This window comes from Electrona antarctica (genome assembly GCF_951216825.1).
Source record: "Electrona antarctica genome assembly, chromosome: 22".
NCBI classification, from domain to species: domain Eukaryota; kingdom Metazoa; phylum Chordata; class Actinopteri; order Myctophiformes; family Myctophidae; genus Electrona; species Electrona antarctica.
This window is the reverse complement of record NC_136805.1, coordinates 38656239-38677818: the sequence shown is the minus strand read 5'-3', so window position 1 is coordinate 38677818 and position 21580 is coordinate 38656239. Positions and strand designations below refer to the sequence as shown.

The 21580-nt window shown below is 42.9% G+C and overlaps 1 protein-coding gene across 1 annotated transcript in view; it reads right to left on the bottom strand.

The window, feature by feature from the left end:
• Positions 1-21580, bottom strand: part of usp54b (ubiquitin specific peptidase 54b) — a gene marked incomplete at its 5' end in the record, with an annotated part of 109508 nt that overhangs the window by 19990 nt on the left and 67938 nt on the right. The window contains 4 exons of the mRNA XM_079492381.1: positions 4670-4910; positions 10207-10395; positions 12853-13036; positions 16052-16201. Of these exons, the coding sequence (XP_079348507.1) occupies positions 4670-4910; positions 10207-10395; positions 12853-13036; positions 16052-16201 (764 nt within the window). The remainder of the gene's footprint in view (positions 1-4669; positions 4911-10206; positions 10396-12852; positions 13037-16051; positions 16202-21580) is intronic.

Sequence of the window (21580 nt, the reverse complement as noted above, 5' to 3'; positions counted from 1 at the left end):
TAGGCCAGAGGCTCTCAAGTGATTTCACACCGGGCCCGGATTTTTACTGTCAACACCCCGCGCTGTGAATTAACCTATTGAGACCGCAAAAGCATCTGTGTCATTTTAGATTTGAGATATAGATATATAGCACATTGGTTGGCTATTCAAAAATAGCATGACGTACAAGCTAGATCTGTAGATATTGCTATTTTGAAAACATCTTGAAAATGTGTGCAACTCAAATTGAATATATATATATCTATTTTGAAAGCGAACAACAATCTTTGCTTCTGGGGGTGTCCGGAACAAAATATTTTGAGGTGTGTGTGTGTGGGGGGGGGGGGGGTCGGCGGCCAAATACATATACTTTTGGATGTCCTTGACATGAAATGAAAAGAGTTGAGCACCATGCGCTGATATGGCAAAATACGTTTTTCAAAAAAAAAAATTGGATTTAGAAAATCGGCCTCAGGTCTATGTGGGTTAAATAACACAACATTCCTCTATTACAGCAAAGTCCATACAGTATGAAACGGAGTGTCTTAATCCATTTAGGCCTGACGTCGAAATTAAAAAAATGTTTTCTGAAAAACCTGTGTTTCTATGTCAGTGGTGCTAAACCTTTTTCATGTATTTGGCCGCCGACCCCCACCTGAAAATATGTTGTTCCAGGGACCACAATTTACATTTTACAATTACAATTTAGGCATTTAGCAGACGCTCTTAATCCAGAGCGATTTACATTAAGCAAGAACAAAAAGCATGGGAATACATATAAACAGCATTTATCAAGAAACATGCGTAAGCTAAGAACGTAACTAGAACATATCTATATATAATGACACTATACATATAAGCTATACATATATATTATACTATGCTGTACTGTTATTGTGCTGTCTACATGACATGCTATAAGTCTGTTTCAAATGCTATCTAAGTCTAAAAAAGTGCTGTCTAAGGGGGTAGGGTAAGTGCTATGGGCCATGGTGGAGTCTGAAAAGGTGGGTTTTCACCCCCCCAGAAGCAAAGATTTGAGTTAAAAACGTTCCCTCTGAAAGCATATATATTCAAAGATTTGTGCCACATTTTCAAGATTTTTCAAAAATAGCAGACCTACAAGCTCGTAGCGCGCCACTCGGTGGCGCGCTACAAGCTTGTAGATCTGCTATTTTTCAATAGCTAAATTATAACATAATGCTTAAAACACCAAAAGGGGTTCCCGCCCAGAATGGGTTAACGTCCGTATATAGTTCTTGCATAGCCAAGACGATCAGAGATTATCCGCCTTTTTACCGACGCATCTGGGACATCTAAATTCACCGTAGGGTTTAGGACAACTTGTCCACGCATTCCTCTTCAGTAGACTTGACTACTGAAACACGGTCTTCAAAAGAAAAAAAATCGATCGGACGACTGCATTTGATTCGGATAGGGTGCTGCTTGAGTCCGCACTAATACCAAGAAAGTGGAGCATATCACTCCCAGTTCTTAACCCATTTTGACCTGAGGACGATTCTACAAAATGTCTTCTAAATCATGACAGTTCTCTGAAAAACCTCATGTTTCTATGTCAGTGGTTCTCAAACATTTTCATGTCGAGGACCACAGACCCCCCATCTGAAAATATGTAGTTCCAGGGACCCCCCACATGAGCATATCTTTTTTTAGTTCAAAACGTTCACTCTGAAAGAATATATATTCAAAGATTTCCGCCACATTTTTACATGGGGATCCAAAGGGGATCCAGTTCGGAATGGGATAAAGCTGGGATAAAGGCTCCCTGTGTGTCAAAGAATCGATTGAAAAAGAAAAAAAAAATACTACTGTTCCACTGAACCAGTTCTAAATGTCTTTCTGATCCTGTGCCATGCCATGAACTATATCCAGACCTCTCGGGTCATCTGGGGAAAGGTCTGCTTTTTGTTCTGTTTCCCAGAATCTAAACTAAACGTGGAGAAGCAGCATATAGTTTTTGTATGCTCCATATACAGCAGGGGTTGGGCAACTGGCGGCCCGGGGGCCACATGCGGCCCACCGCCTTCACTTAATGCGGCCCGCAGGTTATTATCAGAATACTGATGTATTGATTTCAGCTGTTGCAATTCCAAACATGCTAACATGCCCCGCTTGAATTATACTTAGTATTAAATGACTAGTACTTCTTAACGACTAGTATTAAAATGTTATTGTCTTTTTGTGTCCAATGTATTTGTATTTTAGTTCATAAAGTTATCATAACTAAAACTAAATGCATTTGAAAATCAATGAAAAAGGTTACTTTTCAGGATTCTAATTTTTAAAAAAGCAAAAAATAATTCAGTATTTCAATTCAAATATAGCACAATAGCTGATCTTACAAGCTCAAAATGTGTCGCAGCGCGACGCGTTTTGAGCTTGTAGATCAGCTATTTTTTGCTACGACAGTAATACGCACTGTGGCCCCTCTGGAGTGAGTGTGGAAATATAGTGGCCCCTCTGGAGTGAGTGTGGAAATATAGTGGCCCTCTGGAGTGAGTGTGGAAATATAGTGGCCCTCTGGAGTGAGTGTGGAAATATAGTGGCCCTCTGGAGTGAGTGTGGAAATATAGTGGCCCCTCTGGAGTGAGTGTGGAAATATAGTGGCCCCTCTGGAGTGAGTGTGGAAATATAGTGGCCCCTCTGGAGTGAGTGTGGAAATATAGTGGCCCTCTGGAGTGAGTGTGGAAATATAGTGGCCCTCTGGAGTGAGTGTGGAAATATAGTGGCCCTCTGGAGTGAGTGTGGAAATATAGTGGCCCCTCTGGAGTGAGTGTGGAAATATAGTGGCCCCTCTCCATCGTCAAAGTTGCCCACCCCTGATATATATACGGTATCCGGACGCCCAGACAACTGCTGCCATCCTTGCCGTCTAAAACCAGCCAAAGCTTCTGTATCACTTTAGATGTTTGCGTTGGCTATATTCAACAATAGATGTACAAGCTTGTACACATCTGCTCTTGTTGACACATCTTGAGAGTGTGAGAGAACTACTGATTTAAAAGGCATTTAGTACAATGATCGGCCTCAAGTCTTCATGGGTTAGATAAGTGGGTCAGATCAGATGGGTGAGCCGTGTGCATTTTCAGAGCATGTTTTGTTTTAACCCATTCTGACCTGAGATCAGATTCTAAAAATGTCTTCTACATCCTGACAGTTTTCTGAAAAAGCTATGTTTCTATGTCAGTCGTTCTTCGGTTTTTCAAAAATAGCAGACCTACAAGCTCATAGCGCGCCACTCGGTGGCGCGCTATGAGCTTGTAGATCTGCTATTTTTCAATAGCTAAAGCATAACATAATTCTAACACCAAAAGGGGTTCCCGCCCAGAATGGGTTAATGATCAATTAATGTGTTCCGGCTTGGATCAATGGAATTAATCTATAGTTTTTCAAGGTTTTAAAGAAAAACAAGGAACTGGTTGGAATAACGTGATCCTTCCACGCGCTATACGTCCGGCTGGGGAAACTATAGCTCTCCCCTGTCAGGTGAAAAAGAAGAAGCTTGGACTCCTCATGCATAGAAGGAAGCATGAGGTCAGTCCGCTAACGAGGTCCATTTGGTTCCCTTTGTACACTCTCAAATATATTGTAAATGGAGCAACTTACAATATAAATTGGGGGTCCCAGAGATATAATTTCCATTAAATGAGGGTCTGCGGACTAATATGCATGTCAAACTGGGGGGTCCTTGAAATTAAAATGGTTGAGAATCCACTGCTAGAGCCGTAACAATCTTCTCTTATAGAGCGTCGCAGTCCCGCCCCCTCGAGAGACCCGGAAAATAAATCCCTGTTCATTTTCCTCATAGACTTTTCAGAAAGTATTTATTTAAAGACGTTTACGCCGCGGACAAAGCCAACTCTTGTCGTGACAAATCATGACAATAAACACAATGTTTTGGGCCAAACAAACTAATTAGAAAGTAGAAAAAAACGGCAACACTTTTTTTGTTGTTTTTCTTCTTTGTAATTATTTGTTTGGTCCAAAATATTGTGTTTGTTGTCATGATTTGTCACGACTCGAGTTGGCTTCGTACGACGCTTAAAAGGTCTTTAAATAAATACTTTTTTGAAATGTCTATGGGGAAAAATGCATTGGGATTCATTTCCTGGGCCTGGCGTCGTCATGAAAGGGGGCGGGACTGCGACGCTCTATTGGGGTCCCTGGCATATCTTTTCAAATGGGGGTCCGCGGGGCTAATTAGAGTCAATTTGGGGGTCCTTGGCATGAAACAGTTTGGGAACCAGCGTCCCATAGAGCAGGGGTTCTCAACCCGTGGGTCGCGACCCCTCGGGGGGTCGCCAAATTATTTTAGGGGGTCCCCAAATTATTTTCAAAAAAAAAAAAAAAAAAAAGATTTTGTTTTTTAATTATATTTTCACGATTTTTCTAAAATAGCAGACCTACAAGCTCGTAGCGCGCCACTCGGTGGCGCGCTATGAGCTTGTAGATCTGCTATTTTTAAATAGCTAAATTATAACAATGCTTAAAACACCAAAAGGGGTTCCCGCCCAAAATGGTTTAAGGTTATTGTAGCAGTCAATTTATATTGGGGGTCGGGAGGGGGCGGGGCAGGGGTCCCGAGACGTTGCCAAAGCATTTTCGGGGGTCCCCGGCCAAAAACGTTGAGAACCCCTGCCATAGAGCACCACCATGCACCACCACCCACCTGGACTTGCTCTCGCTGCTGGTGCTCTCGTCCTCCCAGCGCGGGGTGGCCGCCCCTCCCTCGCAGCCCCCCACCCCGGAGGAGGAGGAGGAGGAGAGGGGCCGCGAGGAGGACGAGGAGGAGGTGAGGGGCCGGGACCGCGACGACAGCAGGAACACCGCCGTCTCCTTGTACTCCCCCTGCTGCAGCAGGGGAGGGGAGGGGGGCCGGGGGAGGAGGGGAGGACCCTCCACCGCTGGGTCTGTGAGAGAGAGAGAGAGAGAGGGGGGGGAAGAGGGGGGGGGGGGAGGGAGGGAGAGAGAGAGAGAGGGGGGGGGGAAGAGGGGGGGGGAGAGAGAGGGAGGGAGAGAGGGAGAGAGAAACAAACAGAATCAAAGTAATAAACTTGTAATGCTTCCTACAGGGGGCAATTATGCAGACAGCAGCAGCAGCAGTGCAGATAAATATAAGAACAAGCGACTAACGAGCAACTCGGCCTTAACGAGTCCTAGCTGCGGTAATAACGAAGCACAAAACAAACAGCAGCAACAACTTCAGCCAAGTTAAGGCCTGACCTCACTCTGCTAAACGCTCCCTTAAAATACCTCCACCACCAACATACAGACAGCCTCAGATCCTCAGCTCCACTCCGCAGTGCCGACAGCTCCACTCACCACAAAACAGTGAACCCATTCTGGACGGTGAACCCCATTTGGTGTTTTAAAGCATTATGTTATACTTTAGCTATTGAAAAATAGCAGATCTAAAAGCTCGTAGCGCGGCACTAGGTCTGCTATTTTTGAAAGATGGTGAAAATGTGTCTCAAGTCTTTGAATATATATTCTTTCAGAGCGAACGTTTTTTTAACTCAAATCTTTTCTTCCGGGAGGGTCCCTGGAACAACATATTTTCAGATGGAGTTTTTGGGGTCCTTGACATGAAAATTTTTGAGAACCACTGACATAGAAACATAAGGTTTTTCTGAAAACTGTCAGGATTTAGAAGACACTTGTGGAATCGTCCTCAGGTCTAAATGGGTTAACTGCTTGGTTTGGCGTTCGTTCTGCATAACGAGCGCTGAGTACTTTTGCTACTTTAGGTACATTTTTATACCAATAATTTTGTACAGTACATTTTGAATTCCTGACTTTTACTGTATTTTTACATGTCATCATTGGTAATGAATGATGCGTAGCCTGCGAGCTATAGTTCAGTCAGATACACTCGAGGTTTACACACATGCGCGGCACTATGCGGGGGCGATGCATTAGTCTATACGGACCCCCCATTTAATGGCATTTATATCTCTGGGACCCCCAATTTATATTGTAAAATCAATGTCAATGTAACGTGTTAAAGGACCACTTCACCACTTTTCAACCTACGTTCATATAATTGGTCCTCACTAATGTTCATGATACTCGGTTCTACTCGGTCTGTGTCTCATGGGAGGGCTGTGGGCAGTTCAGAAACCTGTCCACCAGTGACATCATCGATGGGGAATCCAAGCTAATAGAAACTGCAGGCTTTCTATTCCTGAAAAGTTGCAATGCGAAAATGGAAGCCATCGTTCTCACGATCATAAAATAATCTAAATATTCTTTAAAAAAATATTGTTTAAAAAAGAAAAAATCTGCCTAACGATGACGTCACTGGTGGACGGGTTTCTGAACTTCCCACAGCCCCTCCTATGAGACACAGACCGAGTAGAAACAAATTGTTGCTATTTTATCATGAACATTAGTGAGGAGTGGACCAATTATATGAAGATACGTTGAAAAGTGGTGAAGTGCTCCTTTTTTAAATTACCAAACGAAACGAAACCGCAACCAATGGGTGCGAAGAGGGGGCGGGACTTGACAAAAGGGTCAATTGGGGATAAACGGTTGCAAGTATTTGCATTTTTTGCAAAGGAGATGAAGGGTTCTGTTTTCCGCTGGGGGGGGCGGGGGGAGGGGGGGTTATATTGTATACATCTGCTGCTTAACCCATTTTGACCTGAGATCAGATTCTAAAAATGTCTTCTACATCCTGACAGTTTTCTGAAAAAGCTATGTTTCTATGTCAGTCGTTCTTCGATTTTTCAAAAATAGCAGACCTACAAGCTCGTAGCGCGCCACTCGGTGGCGCGCTACGAGCTTGTAGATCTGCTATTTTTCAATAGCTAAAGCATAACATAATGCTAACACCAAAAGGGGTTCCCACCTAAAATGGGTTAAATGGTTGTCTTTTTATGCTGAGCCAAGAGCCATGTGATGAACACCCAAGATCAAATACTAATATATAATTCACACTTGTATTTACATTTTATCAAAGCAAAAAAAAAAAAAAGAAGCTCTCCCAAGCTATATATTCATGATGTTCCCAATCTTTTTTTCCCTCTCCGTGAGTCATACTGTATAAAACGGCTGAACGGAAATAGCCGATTTACAACAAGCTGCAACACCGACCGGTTGACTATTTCTGGCACGCGACACGACACATGAGGGCTTCTCGACAAGGACATCAATTATGCAGCGCATTAGTCTACTCTGAACCTGAAGGTTTAACTTCAGAGCTTTTAAATCTAGTTTTGAGCCCTCGAGTTCAGGTGACTCAACTATAAATCAGACGACGGTAGCCTATTCTCCTGGAATGTTGTCCTTGTCATTACAATTAATATCACTGCTGTCGAGGTGGAATGAAACCCACCATATGTCCAAAAAACAGTGTTGAGTTTGTCGACTAAAACTATGGCGAAAAACCTTTTTTCACGGACGAAACTAAATGCAAACTAAGCTACGATGACTAAAACTAAGACTAAATATATTGACGATGTCATCAACACATAAAAACTATAGACTAAAATGTTAGGAAGGGAATAGAGATCCAGTATAAGTCATTTTACACTTGGTTGCATGCTGAAAATACAAGCTCCCATGCGACGCGTTGTGAGCTTGTAGATCGGCTATTTTCAGCAAGTGTAAAATCAGTCTTTAAGACGGCATTTAGGCCCGCCAAAATACATTAAAATCAAAATCAACTGTAGATTTAGTCGACTAAATCTTATAATATTTAGTCGACTAAAACTAGACTAACACTAAAACATTCCAGGTGACAAAAATGTAACTAAAACTAAATGGAAACTATTCAAGAGACTGTGACTAAAACTAAAACAGAAATTTGCTGCAAAAAACAACACTGTCCAAAAACCACACATTTTTTTTAATGATTATTCTGTAACATTAGTGAGCTTTTATAGATCTACTATTTTCACTAGTTTGATCTTGCATGATCCAAGTACGGCATTAAAGGAGCATTCAGTGATTTGGGTGATTTGGAAAAAAACCCGGTCCACCACGGTAATTAATTAACAAGATGTGCACATGCTCTACAGTGGGGGAAGTATAGACTAACAGCACGTGCACCAAGGCCCGCCCCACTCGATCATGATTGGAGGAAGGCCCCTCTCATCCTGATTGGATGAAGGCTTTGCAACCCAAAGCCCAAACCGAAACTAGGGTTTTTTGACCCCAGGGGCTCACTGGGGACAGGGAGGAACTCTTTATATGGTCAGCACACTTTATAGTAGGGAGGATTATCCAAAAAATAAGAAAAAACAAGTGATATTTGAATTAAGTGAAATCACTGAATATACCTTTAAGTTACGGGGGAGGACAAAAACAAAGGACGAAAAGTTTAAATGTGTACATGTGAGGTTTCCACCCCCATACATCAGAGACGATATGCAATGTCATCCATACAATTATTTTTGCTGCTGCAGTTTTCCTTTGGTCTCCTGTTTCTGCGCTGTGTCTGCAAAGCGCTCTGAGAGAGATCTGAGAGATGCCAGACTCTGTCTGTGCTGTCAGGCTGACTGGCAGTACGTGGTTCAAAAATAACTAAGTACATTTACTTAAACCCATTTAGACCTGAGGACGATTCTACAAATGCCTTCTAAATCCTGACAGTTTTCTGAAAACGTGAATGTTTCTATATGTCAGTCGTTCTCAAACATGTCAAGTACACCCAAAAATATATCTATTTGGCCGCCGACCCCCATCTGTAAATATGTTGTCCCAGGGACCCCCCAGAAGCAAAGATTTGAGTTAAAAACTTTCGCTCGGAAAGATTATACATTCAAAGATTTGCGTCACATTTTCACAATTTTTCAAAAATAGCAGATCTACAAGCTCGTAGCTCGTAGCGATCTATGAGCTTGTAGATCTGCTATTTTTGAAAAGCTAAAGTATAAGATAATGCTTTAAAACACCAAAAGGGGTTCCCGACCAAAATGGGTTAAGTACAATTTTGAGGTATTTGCGGTAATTCCAATCTCAAAATACTTTTACTTCCACTTCCACTACATCCCAGAGACAGATATTGTACTTTTTAACTCCGCTACATGTATTTGAAAACTTTTTAGTTACTAGTTACTTTGTAGATTTGCATTGTTATTACAAAACATAATATATAATAATATTACCCACTTCAACCCTATATACATCGGCCAATTGAATATTATTTTCAAATTTGAAAACTTTGAAATTCTACAGAAATAACTAGTATACTTTTTACTTTTGGTATTTAAAGTACATTTCAATACCAATACTTTTGTACTTTTACTCAACTCGAGTACAGTTTGAATGCCAGACGGTTTTACTTAAAAAAACCCGGAGTATTTCTAAATTGCACTATTGACACTTTTATACCTGAGTAAAACAACTTAGTACGTTTTTTTCCCCACCCACTGCAGACTGTGTGCTGTCTAGGCTGACTGTCTCAGACGGCAGCGCTGAGAACAGCAGTTAAACAGGCTATTTTTATACCGTTGTCTTCTTCCTACAAACGTTACGTCTCTTATATAATATTTGTTGACAGCCTTTTTCCCCTTTCTTGTCCTATCCTGCACGCAACTTATTTCGTATCTTCCGTCTTGATATGCACTTGTACCCCCCGGCATCCATATTCCGTGGGAAACATAGCAATGTTGATTTTGTCGACTAAAACTATGACGAAAAATGTTTTTTTACTGACGAAAACTAAACGGAAACTAAATAAAAACTGAGCTATGATGACTATAAACTAGGGGGGGGGGGGCAGGTTTGTCTGTTTTCCAGGCTACCAACTGGGGTCTATAGCCTTTTTAGTCTCTAATAGGACCTGAGGCAGATTCTATAAGATGTCCCCCTAAATCATATAACTTCTGAAAAACGTGTATTTGGCTGCGGACCTCCATCTCAAAATGCTGTTCCAGGGACCCTCCCTGAACCAGTGGTTTGAATGAAAAATGAATATCTTCAAAGGTTTCACAGATTTTCACAATTTTTTTCACATCTAAAATGAAATGTTTTGTTCTTTAAAATGTTAAAAACCAAATAAAAATATATAAAAAAAAGAAAATATATAAAATGACCCACATGCATTCCCGGTTGTAATGGGTTAAAGTCGAAGACGGGTTTGAGCTGTTAAAGGATTGTTGCAATGGAAATGAAATGACTGACCGATGGATATACGAAAGCGACATAGTCTATTATTATTGTTACAATTAGCATTAATTAGCACGGGCGGACCCTCACCTGCGCGGTCGTGGTCGCTGTGCGAGGGGGTCCCGTCCTCGCGGCCGCAGACCACGGTGGCCTGCGACTCGTTGGACAGATGGCTGCCGGTGGACTGGTGGAGCGAGGAGCGGCCGCGGGAGCCTCGGTGGCTGGAGCTGTCTGTCGAAGAGTCTGTGCGGGTGTCACTGGATATGGAGGGCTCACGACCTGGGAGAGAGACAGAGGGAGAGAGAGAGGGAGAGATAGAGAGAGAGAGGGGGGGGGGGGTGAGAGAGGACACGAGGGAGCGAGGAGGAAAGAGAGAGATATATGGATAGGAGAAGGGAGAGAGGGGGGCGAGGAGAGAGAGAGAGAGAGAGAGAGAGAGAGAGAGAGAGAGAGAGAGAGAGAGAGAGAGAGACAGGGAGGGGGAAATGTATAGAAAGGAGGAAGGGAGGGGGGAGTGAGAGAGTTACAGGGGAAGATGCAAAAAGGAAAGACAGACAGACAGACAGACAGACAGACAGACAGACAGACAGACAGACAGACGAAGAGCAGAAAAAGACCCCCGGCCCTCCGACCTCCCGTTTAAATCCCCACACACTCCCATAATGTTCGCCTATATATATATATACCTCCGAAACGTAAGGACAACCACCGCAAATGAACGCACGCTCCAACACAACAATATTGGATCGGAACGCGATGGCGCCATGCAGTGTCTTGGGCTGCAGGTCACCACTGTAAAGAACCTTTTTCACCCCAGACTCCGCGAGCTCTATATCCACTAGCATGGAGCTCGCGAAGTCTCACGATAGACGAGACTTTGCGCTTGTGACGCTATACACATACGGTTGACATTATGAAGAGAGGATTGATTTTGAGCGATGGAAATAAGCGAATTAGCACTAAAAACCCAGCGCCCCATTGAGGGCTTATGGTGGGGTATAGGGGAAATTGCCAATAATGCGTACACAAAAAAAAAAAATAACACTTGGAGCACTTTGGTGCGGACCTAACAACTTATACAACGAAAGGTAAGAAAGCCTTCTAGCATGAAACTCTCCTTTCAAAGCCCATGGAGCATCCCTATATGCTGCGCTTTAACATTCACCATATAAATAGCCGATGGCGCGTGTGTGACCTCGTAGATTCTGCTATATTTGGTGAAGAGACTTTGTGTACTGTAGAAAAGAACGCAAGTATATAAGTACAAGTGACATTGATGAATTCCAAATATTATCAAAGTATTCTGAGGCGCCCCTGGACTCGCGTCAAGGCACCCCTCCTCGGGAGGAATGTGATGAGGTCGGCACATTTGGGATATGGCCGAATTTAGCCCAAGGAGGGTTTTTTTGTGCAAAACTAATGCTTGGAATGGATTCAGAATCATGAAAACCCCCTAGTTTCATATGTCACATGCTACTTAAAGAATGATGACATGCCTTATATAGGATGTTAATGGTATGGTCACATATTATAACCTGACTCCGCCAGATGGGGCAGCAGAGAGTACACTGGGTTCCCCCCTCCTGCTCCCATCAAGGCAGCACTGTGTATGCCTTGATCCCGCCTCTAGCTGCCGCTGATTGGCCAGGCCGTTTTGTGGCCGGGCATCAAGTCTGCCTGAGAGTTCCCAGATGGGAGCAGGAGGGGGGAACCCAGTGTACTCTCTGCTGCCCCATCTGGCGGAGTCAGGTTACACATATTATGCTAATGACTCAAATTGCTCAACGTGGAACTTTTAGCAACCAAGCTGAATTTCATCCATTAGGCCTATAGATGACATTTGAATCATACAAAGTTTACATTAAACAACATTTCTGGGTTCATGGAATTTCCAGTGGACTAATAATGTATTTGGCATTCGAGCCACGGATCACCATTTTGATGAGATTTTGCCTCTCAGACCCCAAAAGACTGAAAAAGAACGCAAGTAAAGTGCAAGTGACATTGATGAATTCCAAATATTATCAAAGTATTCTGTGGCGCCCCTGGACAAGTAACTAAGTACATTTACTAAAGTACTGATGTACAATTTTGAGGTATTTGTACTTTAGCTACTTGCGTAATTGCAATTTCCAATCATTTCACTTCTATACTCCACTACATCTCAGAGCCAAACTTTTGACTTTTACTCGTCTCCACTACAATAATTACAAAACTTTAGTTACTTTGGAGATTTTCTTTTTGATTAGAAAACATACATTAACCACTTCAGCCCTACATTTGGCCCGAAATGCGATGCGACGCATTGTGAGCTTGTAGATGTGCTATTTTCAAAAGATTTTGTACACATTTTGAACTTGTAAAATGCGACATCCTGCAATATGAGTACTTTAAGTACATTTTGATGCCGATACTTTTGTACTTTTACTTGAGTAAATTTTTAACCCATTTTGGGCGGGAACCCCTTTTGGTGTTTTAAGCATTATGTTATACTTTAGCTATTGAAAAATAGCAGGTCTTTGCTTCTGGAAGGTCCCTGGAACAACATATTTTCAGATGGGGGTCGGCGGCCAAACACATACATTTTTGGGCGTCCTTGACATGAAAATGTATGAGAACGACTGACACATAGAAACATAGGGTTTTCCAAGACAACTTTCAGGATTCAGAAGGCATTCGTAGAATCGACCTCTACATTGACGTATAGCGTTTCACCAGCATGCAATTGCAGCGTACCAGAGTCCTCGCTGTCGTAGCCGGCCTTGCTGCAGTTCTGCTGGATCTCCAGCTGGGGGTTGGAGCCCGACGGGCTGTCCTGCAGTACCACCGGCGTCCCGCGGGGGTCAGCGTACAGCAGCAGCAGCGGCTGGTAGTGGCCCTTGATGCAGCGCGACACCACGTCCTTCCACTTGGGGCCGATCTGGAGAGAGAGGGAGAGAGAGGGAGAGGGAGAGGGAGAGGGAGAGAGGGAGGGAGAGAGAGGGAGGGAGGGGGAGAGAGAGAGAGAGAGAGAGAGAGAGAGAGAGAGGAGAGAGGGGGAGAGAGAGAGAGGGAGGGGGAGAGAGAGAGAGAGAGAGAGAGAGAGAGAGAGGAGAGAGGGGGAGAGAGAGAGAGGAGAGAGAGAGAGAGAGAGAGAGGGAGAGAGAGAGGGGGAGAGAGAGAGAGAGAGAGAGAGAGAGAGAGAGAGGGGGGGAGGGAGAGGGGGGGAGGGAGAGGGGGAGGGGGAGAGAGAGAGGGAGACAGAGGGGGAGGGAGAGAGAGAGCGCAACACAGGGTCACCGAGTTGGACACTTGAGTCTAACGCCACGATCCGATACACACGTGCACACACACACACACACACACACACACACACACACACACACACACACACACACACACACACACACACCAGATGGCGGCAGCAGAGGAGCAAAACATGGCGGTGTAACACAGAAAACTGTGGCCTGTATAGAATGATGTTACCATAGGTGTCTCACAACTATAACAACAAAACTTCCGGCTTCCCATCATGCACCTGTATAACCCAACATGCATTGCACGGCATCATAGAGTATATAAAACATAGAGTATTAAAATGATAGAGACTGAACCGGAGCGATAGCCCCCCCCCCCCCCCCGCTATTCATTTCAATGGAAGTTGCTCAGTGGCAATTTAAAGCATCCGGAAGAATGCTCTATACTTTGATACTCTATACTTTTGATTTTGCAAATGCGGAAGTGCTATAACGAGTGCTCAATGTTAAACCCCAGCTGCTGCGCTGGGTTTAATCGTGCTAAATGCAACGGGAACGCCTGCAGTTCCTGTTTTGACCAGTAGGCTCCGACGGCTTCAACGTTGGCCAGACGCTCTGGGGGGGCTTAGCTGCAAGGCATGGATGACGCGCGTGTCACGTGACGGGCGTATAGCCAATCGGAAGAGGGAAACAGAGTTGAAAACAGTGTTGTTGTTTTACAGCAAATTTTTGTTTTAGTCATAGTCTTTTGAATAGCTTTCATTTAGTTTAGTTTAGTTTAGTTTAGTTTAGTTACATTTTAGTCACCTGCAATGTTTTAGTGTTAGTCTCGTTTTAGTCGACTAAATATCATACGATTTAAAATGTGTTTTGGTGGGCCTTGATGCCGTCCAATTACACTCGCTGAAAATAGCCGATGTACAAGCTTGTAGATCTGCTATTTTCAGCATGTAACCAATTGAAAAATGACTTATACTATTTGTTGACGAAATTATTATGATTACATTCGTACCCTCTCTGTAAAAATCTTTTCTCTTCCACAGTGTAGTTGTGTAGTACCATAATGAAAAAATATGAGGGGGGGGGGCCACTGACGACGAAAATACAGCAGCGCATTGAATGACTCATATGACCTTCAGTGTGACAGAGAGAAGAGCTGGTGGAGCAACAGGGGAGCGACATGCCAAATAACAAACGACCCATTTCCCTCTCCGAGGACGCCGCGCTGTACAAATGTTTTCATTTAGAAACTCCAGCGGCCGCCGTGTCACATGCAGCCTGTCTAAACATCTACACCAGGTGTGGGCAACTGGCGGCCCGCGGGGGCCACATGCGGCCCCCACCATCACTTAATGCGGCCCGCATGTTAATATCAGAATACTGATATAGTATTGATTTCAGCTGTCGCAATTCCAAACACGCTTTAATCATGACTAGTATTAAATGACTAGTACTTAATGACTAGTATTAAAAGGTTATTGTCTTTGTTTTGTTTCCAACGTAGTTATGTTCATAAAGTTAACATAACTATAACTAGGCCTAAATGCATTTGAAATTCAATAAAAAGGTTACTTTTCAGGATTCCAATTCAAAAATAGCAAAAAATATTCAGGTTTTCAATTCAAATATAGCAAAAATGGCTGCTCTACAAGCTCGAAACATTCTTCCCAGTAGAAACCGTTTAAACGGCAAGTGAAGAAGACAGCTTTTGGGGAAGCCTTTGTTCTACACACTCACTCCTGTTAAATTCAGACTGACACTTTCACCGTGTACAAATGACAGGTACAGTGAGGCCCCACAGCGCCACACACACACACACGCACACACACACACACACACACACACACACACACACACACACACACACACGCACACGCACACGCACACAATATCAACCAACCAGTCAAAATGGTAGTTACTGTAGTAACCAAATGGACCCATTTGTGCAGTCTTGGACTCTCTAACCCTAACTGAGAATTGTATAGAATTGATTGATGTCCCAGAGATTAAAATATTGAATCAATTGGGGTGTCCCTGGCCTAATGCAGGGGTTTTGCGAGGTCAGCGGACTGACCTCATGCTTCCTTCTATGCATGAGGAGTCCAAGCTGCTTCTTTTCACCTGACAGGGGGGGGGGGAGTTTCCCTGGACGGACGTAGAGCGTGGAAGGAACACGTTATTCCGACCAGTTCCTTTCCCCTCCATCAGGCGCCCCTGGCTGGCCAGGGGGAGGTAGTTTTAGAGACCAGGATTACTGCATGTTTGTTGTGAGGGTACCTACCCTAGGGGACACGGGGAGAACATGCAAACTCCACACAGAAAGGAACTTTTCTTAGATTTAACAGATGGCTGCATAGTCTTGTTTGACAGCGCTGTCATCAGTGTTGACAACTTGACCTTTCACTCTATGTGCTTTTTTCCCCCCTCTACACCAAACCTCTTTGTCTAAAATAGCAGATATATTGATATATATTGATATATCATGTCCTTGACATGAAAATGTTTGAGAGCCACTGACACAGAAACATAAGGTTTTTCAGAAAACTGTCATGATTTAGAAGACATTTGTAGAATCGTCCTCAGGTCTAAATGGGTTTTAAGTACAACATTTGAGTACTTTTTTTTTCCACCACTGCCTTAACACATATCAAACAGGGGGGGGGGGGGGGGGTGTCTGAGGTCAGCCCGGGGTGTCTGACCTCTTTGACGTGGGCGTCGTCGAAGTACATCCACTTGCGTATCTTGGTCTGGAAGAAGAAGGTGGAGTAGTGCTTCCCGTAGTAACACACCATGCCCACTAGGTAGAGCTCCGCCTGGCGCGCTCTCTCCTCTGTCACACGGTAGAACAACTACAGAGAGAGAGAGAGAGAGAGAGAGAGAGAGAGAATGCCAGAGGGGGAAGAGAATAAGTGACACAATAAATGAGTGACGGAGACAGAGAAAGAACAGAGAGAGAGAGAGAGAGAGAGACGTAAAGGGAGAGACACAGAGAGAGAGAGAGAGACCTTAAAAAAACTGCAGATTTTGTCGCGCACAATTTTAAATACATTTGAAAAAAATGTTGCCACCATCTGTCCCAAAGGTTTCATACCAACTTCACCAAGTGAATATACAAAACATAAACATATTCCTGGCTGCATGCCGCTTGTTTTCAAAAGGTTTATCCCGAGCTAACCGTTACTATACGTGCAGAGAGCAAAACGCACAATTCCTATTTCCTATTTATTATAGACTTTGTTTGAGCGGGGTACAGGCTTTAGTTCCGACATACTATTGGTCCGACTCTCATTAGACCGACAACCTACCTCCAACCCTATTGGTCCAACTCTCATTAGACCACCTACCTACCTCCAACCCTATTGGTCCGACTCTCATTAGACCGACAACCTATACCTCCAACCATAACCTAACCCTGACCGCAAGCCAGTGGCGGAAAGTAACTAAGTACTTTTACTTAAGTACTGTACTTAAGTACAATTTTGAGGTATTTGTACTTTACTTGAGTATTTTCCCAATACTTTTACTCCTACTCCACTACATCTCAGAGGCAAATATTGTACTTGTACTCCACTACAATTATTTGAAAACTTTAGTTACTAGTTACTTTGGAGATTTTCAATTCGGCCATTTGAAAATAGCAGATCTACAAGCTCACAATGCGTCGCAACGCAACGCATTGTGAGCTTGTAGATCTGCTATTTTCAATACATTTTGTACACATTTTGAACTTGTGAAATGGCACATTCTGCACAATGAGTACTTTTACTTTTAGTACTTTAAGTACATTTTGATGACGATACTTTTGTACTTTCACTCGAGTACATTTTCAATTCCGTACTTTCACTTGTAACAAAGTAGTTATAATTGCAGACAGTATTGGTACTTTTACTTAAGTAAAACAACTGAGTACTTTTTCCACCACGGATCACAGCGCACGTCCGACCGTTGTTTCCGCATGTTTGGTGTGTCGGATCTGCGTGTGCGTCCCCGTCTGTTCAGTGCATCACAGCTCTGGTTAACACATGTATTTGTTCCCCATTTAATTGTACATGTTTTGTTTTTTTGTTTTGTACCACATGGCAGTGTAAACGTACGCGTTCTCATAGCAATAAAGCCCCTTTGAATTGAAGTGAAAATGTAATTAAGAGAGAGAGAGAGAGAGAGAGAGAGAGAGAGAGAGAGAGAGAGAGAGAGAGAGAGAGATAGACAGAGAGAGAGAGAGAGAGAGAGAGAGACAGAGAGAGAGAGAGAGAGAGATGTCATTTATATTATGTTGTTTGTCGTATCTGTGATTGTGCTTTGGCAACACTTGTAAAATGGCATGCCAATAAAGCCTGCTGAATTGAATTGAATTGAGAGAGAGAGAGAGAGAGAGAGAGAGAGAGAGAGAGAGAGAGAGAGAGAGAGAGACATCAGAGTTGAGAAGGCATAAGAGGATATTAGAGAGATTTACTGGTTCTCCAAACCGCTACGATAGAGACACATAAAGAAAGTGGGAATAGATGATGTTATCACTGCTAATATTGCTAACATTAATATATTACTACCCAGATTATTAAGATGCAAGGCAGGTCTTGCGTCAGCTGTCTGGCGTGCGGCACGTTAATCGTTTTATGGAAGCGGCGGTCGTCACGGAGCGATGTGGTGAGTGGCGACGCAAGATTCCTCGTATGTGTGTCAGCGGTGGGACCCGCAAGGGGTCCATGAGGGGTGGTCCCAGGGGGTCCCCATTATACCCAATAAGACCAGATTCTACAAAATGTCATCTAAACATTGACAGTTTTCTGAAAGACCCATGTTTCTATGTCAGTGGTCCTCAAACTATGTCAAGTATAGCCCCCAGAATTGTATGTATTTGGGCCGCCGACGCCCATCTGAAAATAGGTTGTTCCAGGGACCCCCCCCCCCCCCCCCCCCCCCCCCCAGAAGCAAAGATTTGAGTTTAAAAACGTTCGCTCTGAAAGAATATACATTCAAAGATGTGTCCCACATTTTCACGATTTTTCAAAAAAAATAGCAGATCTACAAGCTCGTCTACAGATCTACAAGCTCTATGAGCTTGTAGATCTGCTATTTTTCAATAGCTAAAGTATAATATAATGCTTAAAGGAGAATACCACTCATTTTCCACATCTTACTATGTCATTAATATATCATAGAGCTGTTGTGTGGAAATAATTAAAAAAAAGTCCCCCCATTCTGGTTTTTTCCTAGAACTGGAGGTCTGAAAAAAAATCATGAACATGGTGAATCACATCTTGATGATGTCATGAAGATGTGACTCACCATGTGAAGATAAGGGGGTGTCCCGCCTGCATGCAGTCAAATGGGCGGTCCTTGGACATGAAAACGTTTAACCCATTCAGGATGGGAACCCCTTTTGGTGTTTTAAGTGCCATGCTACGGAGCTTGTAGATCTGCTATTTTCGAAAAAATCGTGAAAATGTGTATATAATCTTTGGATATATATTATTTCACGTTTTTTAACTCAAATCTTTGCCCTTGCTGGGGCTCCGGAACAACATATTTGTTGGGGCTCCGGAACAACATATTTTCAGATGGCGGTCCGCAGCCAAATACAGATAATTCTGGGGGGTCCTTGACATGAAAAAGGGGTTGATTTTAGAAGCCATTTCTTTAGAATCGTCCTCGGGTCTAAATGGGTTAACCCATTTTGGGCGAGAACCCCTTTTGGTGTTAGCATTATGTTATGCTTTAGCTATTTTTGAGAAATCGAAGAACGACTGACATAGAAACATAGCTTTTTCAGAAAACTGTCAGGATGTAGAAGACATTTTTAGAATCTGATCTCAGGTCAAAATGGGTTAAGAACCAATGATGTACAACATACAGTGAGTACGCCCGCTAACCCCACGGTAATAATGCTTCCCATTGTTGAATGTGATTTAACCCATTCTGACCTGAGATCAGATTCTAAAAATGTCTTCTACATCCTGACAGTTTTCTGAAAAAGCTATGTTTTTATGTCAGTCGTTCTTCGATTTTTCAAAAATAGCACACCTACAAGCTCATAGCGCGCCACTCGGGTGGCGCGCTATGAGCTTGTAGATCTGCTATTTTTCAATAGCTAAAGCATAACATAATGCTAACACCAAAAGGGGGTTCCCGCCCAAAATGGGTTAATATCGCGGTATACGGAGACCCGCCTAAAAAACATGACAGGACCCGACCGCGGCGGGGCTATCGGAGAGAGAGACGGGAAGATGGATAGGAGACGAGATGCAGGGCAACACATTAGATTACATTCACAGTTCTATTATTCATACACATCCGTTGCAGCGTGTCAGCGCTAGCCTCTCGTGTCACAACGCGTTACGCGTCACGCGTGCGACTGTGTGTGTGTGTGTGTGTGTGTGTGTGTGTGTGTGTGTATACAGTGTGCATGTGTGTTACTATACTCGCGTGGGCCAAATGTCACCGCATGCTGTGTGTGTGTGTGTGTGTGTGTGTGTGTGTGTGTGTGTGTGTGTGTGTGTGTGTGTGCGTCGTTGCTGTCGGGCAGAAACCTTCTTATCACTGTCTCTGATAAAGCGACACCTTGTGAGCTTGTAGATCTACTATTTTCAAAATGTTTTGCGTACACTTTGAAATGGGACATTCTGTCTGTGAATGAGCACTTTTACTTTTGGTTCGCACATTTGTATATACTTTTAGTCAAGAAGTATACGTTTTGAATCCAGTATACTTTAACTTGTAACAGTATTTCTGCATCGTGGTGTTAGTATGTACTTCTAAGGGTTTCAGGATTAGACATTTAGTGGTTTAGTTTTAGCGGGTTAGCGGTGGAGCTACGCCTGATTCATCCTTGAGTTGAGTGTCGCTGTCGTGCACCGAAAATAGCTGATTGTAGATCGCCTATTTTTAGCCCTAGCGTTCGTTTAAAAATTGCAACACATTGTGTATGTGTGTGTGAGAGAGAGAGAGAGAGGTGTGTGATGTGGCGTGATGGTGTTGTGATCGAGGCATTGTATGATGAATAAATGTATGATTATATGCAGGGTTCCATGCTGTTAGATGGTCTTTGTATGTCACAGCTAGTGTGTGTGTGTGTGTGTGTGTGTGTGTGTGTGTGTGTGTGTGTGTGTGTGTGTGTGTGTGTGTGTGTGTGTGTGTGTGTGAGTGTGTGTGTGTGTGTGTGTGTGTGCGTGCGTCTGTCTGTACGCACGTGCACGTGTGTGTGTAGTCATATTTGTATGCCTGCATAGTGCATACTCCCTCAGACAGTGTTTGCGTGTCTGTGATTGTACTCTGACAAATAAAAATAAAAAAACATAAAAAAGTTGAAATGGAGACATACAAGGTTTCTGCCGTGTCTTTACGAATCCCCTACGCTGCCTGTTTTTAGGATTAATTGTCAGATGTTACTGATTACCTTTAAGGCACTTCATAATCACGGTCTGGCTCCTAATTACATTGTTGGGAGTTATTAACCCTGTGTGAGCCTGTGCGGTATACTCTGAGTCGAGGCTGGAGACAAAGGGTGACCGCGACGCTTCTTAAAACATACAGTACTTAATGCCATTATTATAATAATGCCATTAGTGCCATTATTATTATTAGTAGTAGTATTAGTATTAGCATTAGTATTAGTATTAGTATTAGTATTAGTATTAGTATTAGTATTAGTATTAGTAGTAGTTGCGAACACAGTGAGCACTAACTATGAGAGCTAGCAGAACATGTCTGTCTGTGTCTGTGCGTGTGTCACGCTGTAACACCACCCGCCCGCCACCAGAGGGCACAGCTGTATCACACACAAAACACACACACACACACACACACACACACACACACACACAAAACTTAACTTAAAAAAAACTTAACTTAAAAAAAACGTAACTTAAAAATAAAAAACTTAAAAAAAACTTAAAAAAACGTAAAGAAAACTTTAAAAAAAAACCACACACATACACACTAAAAAAAGAACTTAAAAAAAACGTAAACTTAACTTATATATATAAAATCTTAAGAATAACTTAAAATAACCTTAAAGTACGTAATTTATTCTAATTGTTGTTATTGCAATGTACGAGCTGCGTTCGCTTCCCGCGTTTGCGCGTATTACTTAATAGTAGTAGTAGTAGTAGTAGTAGTACTAGTATTAGTAGTAGTAGTATTGCTTTTTACAATTTAGGTATTTAGCAGACGCTCTTAATCCAGAGCGATTTACAGTAAGCAAGAACAAAAACATGGTAATACATCAAATA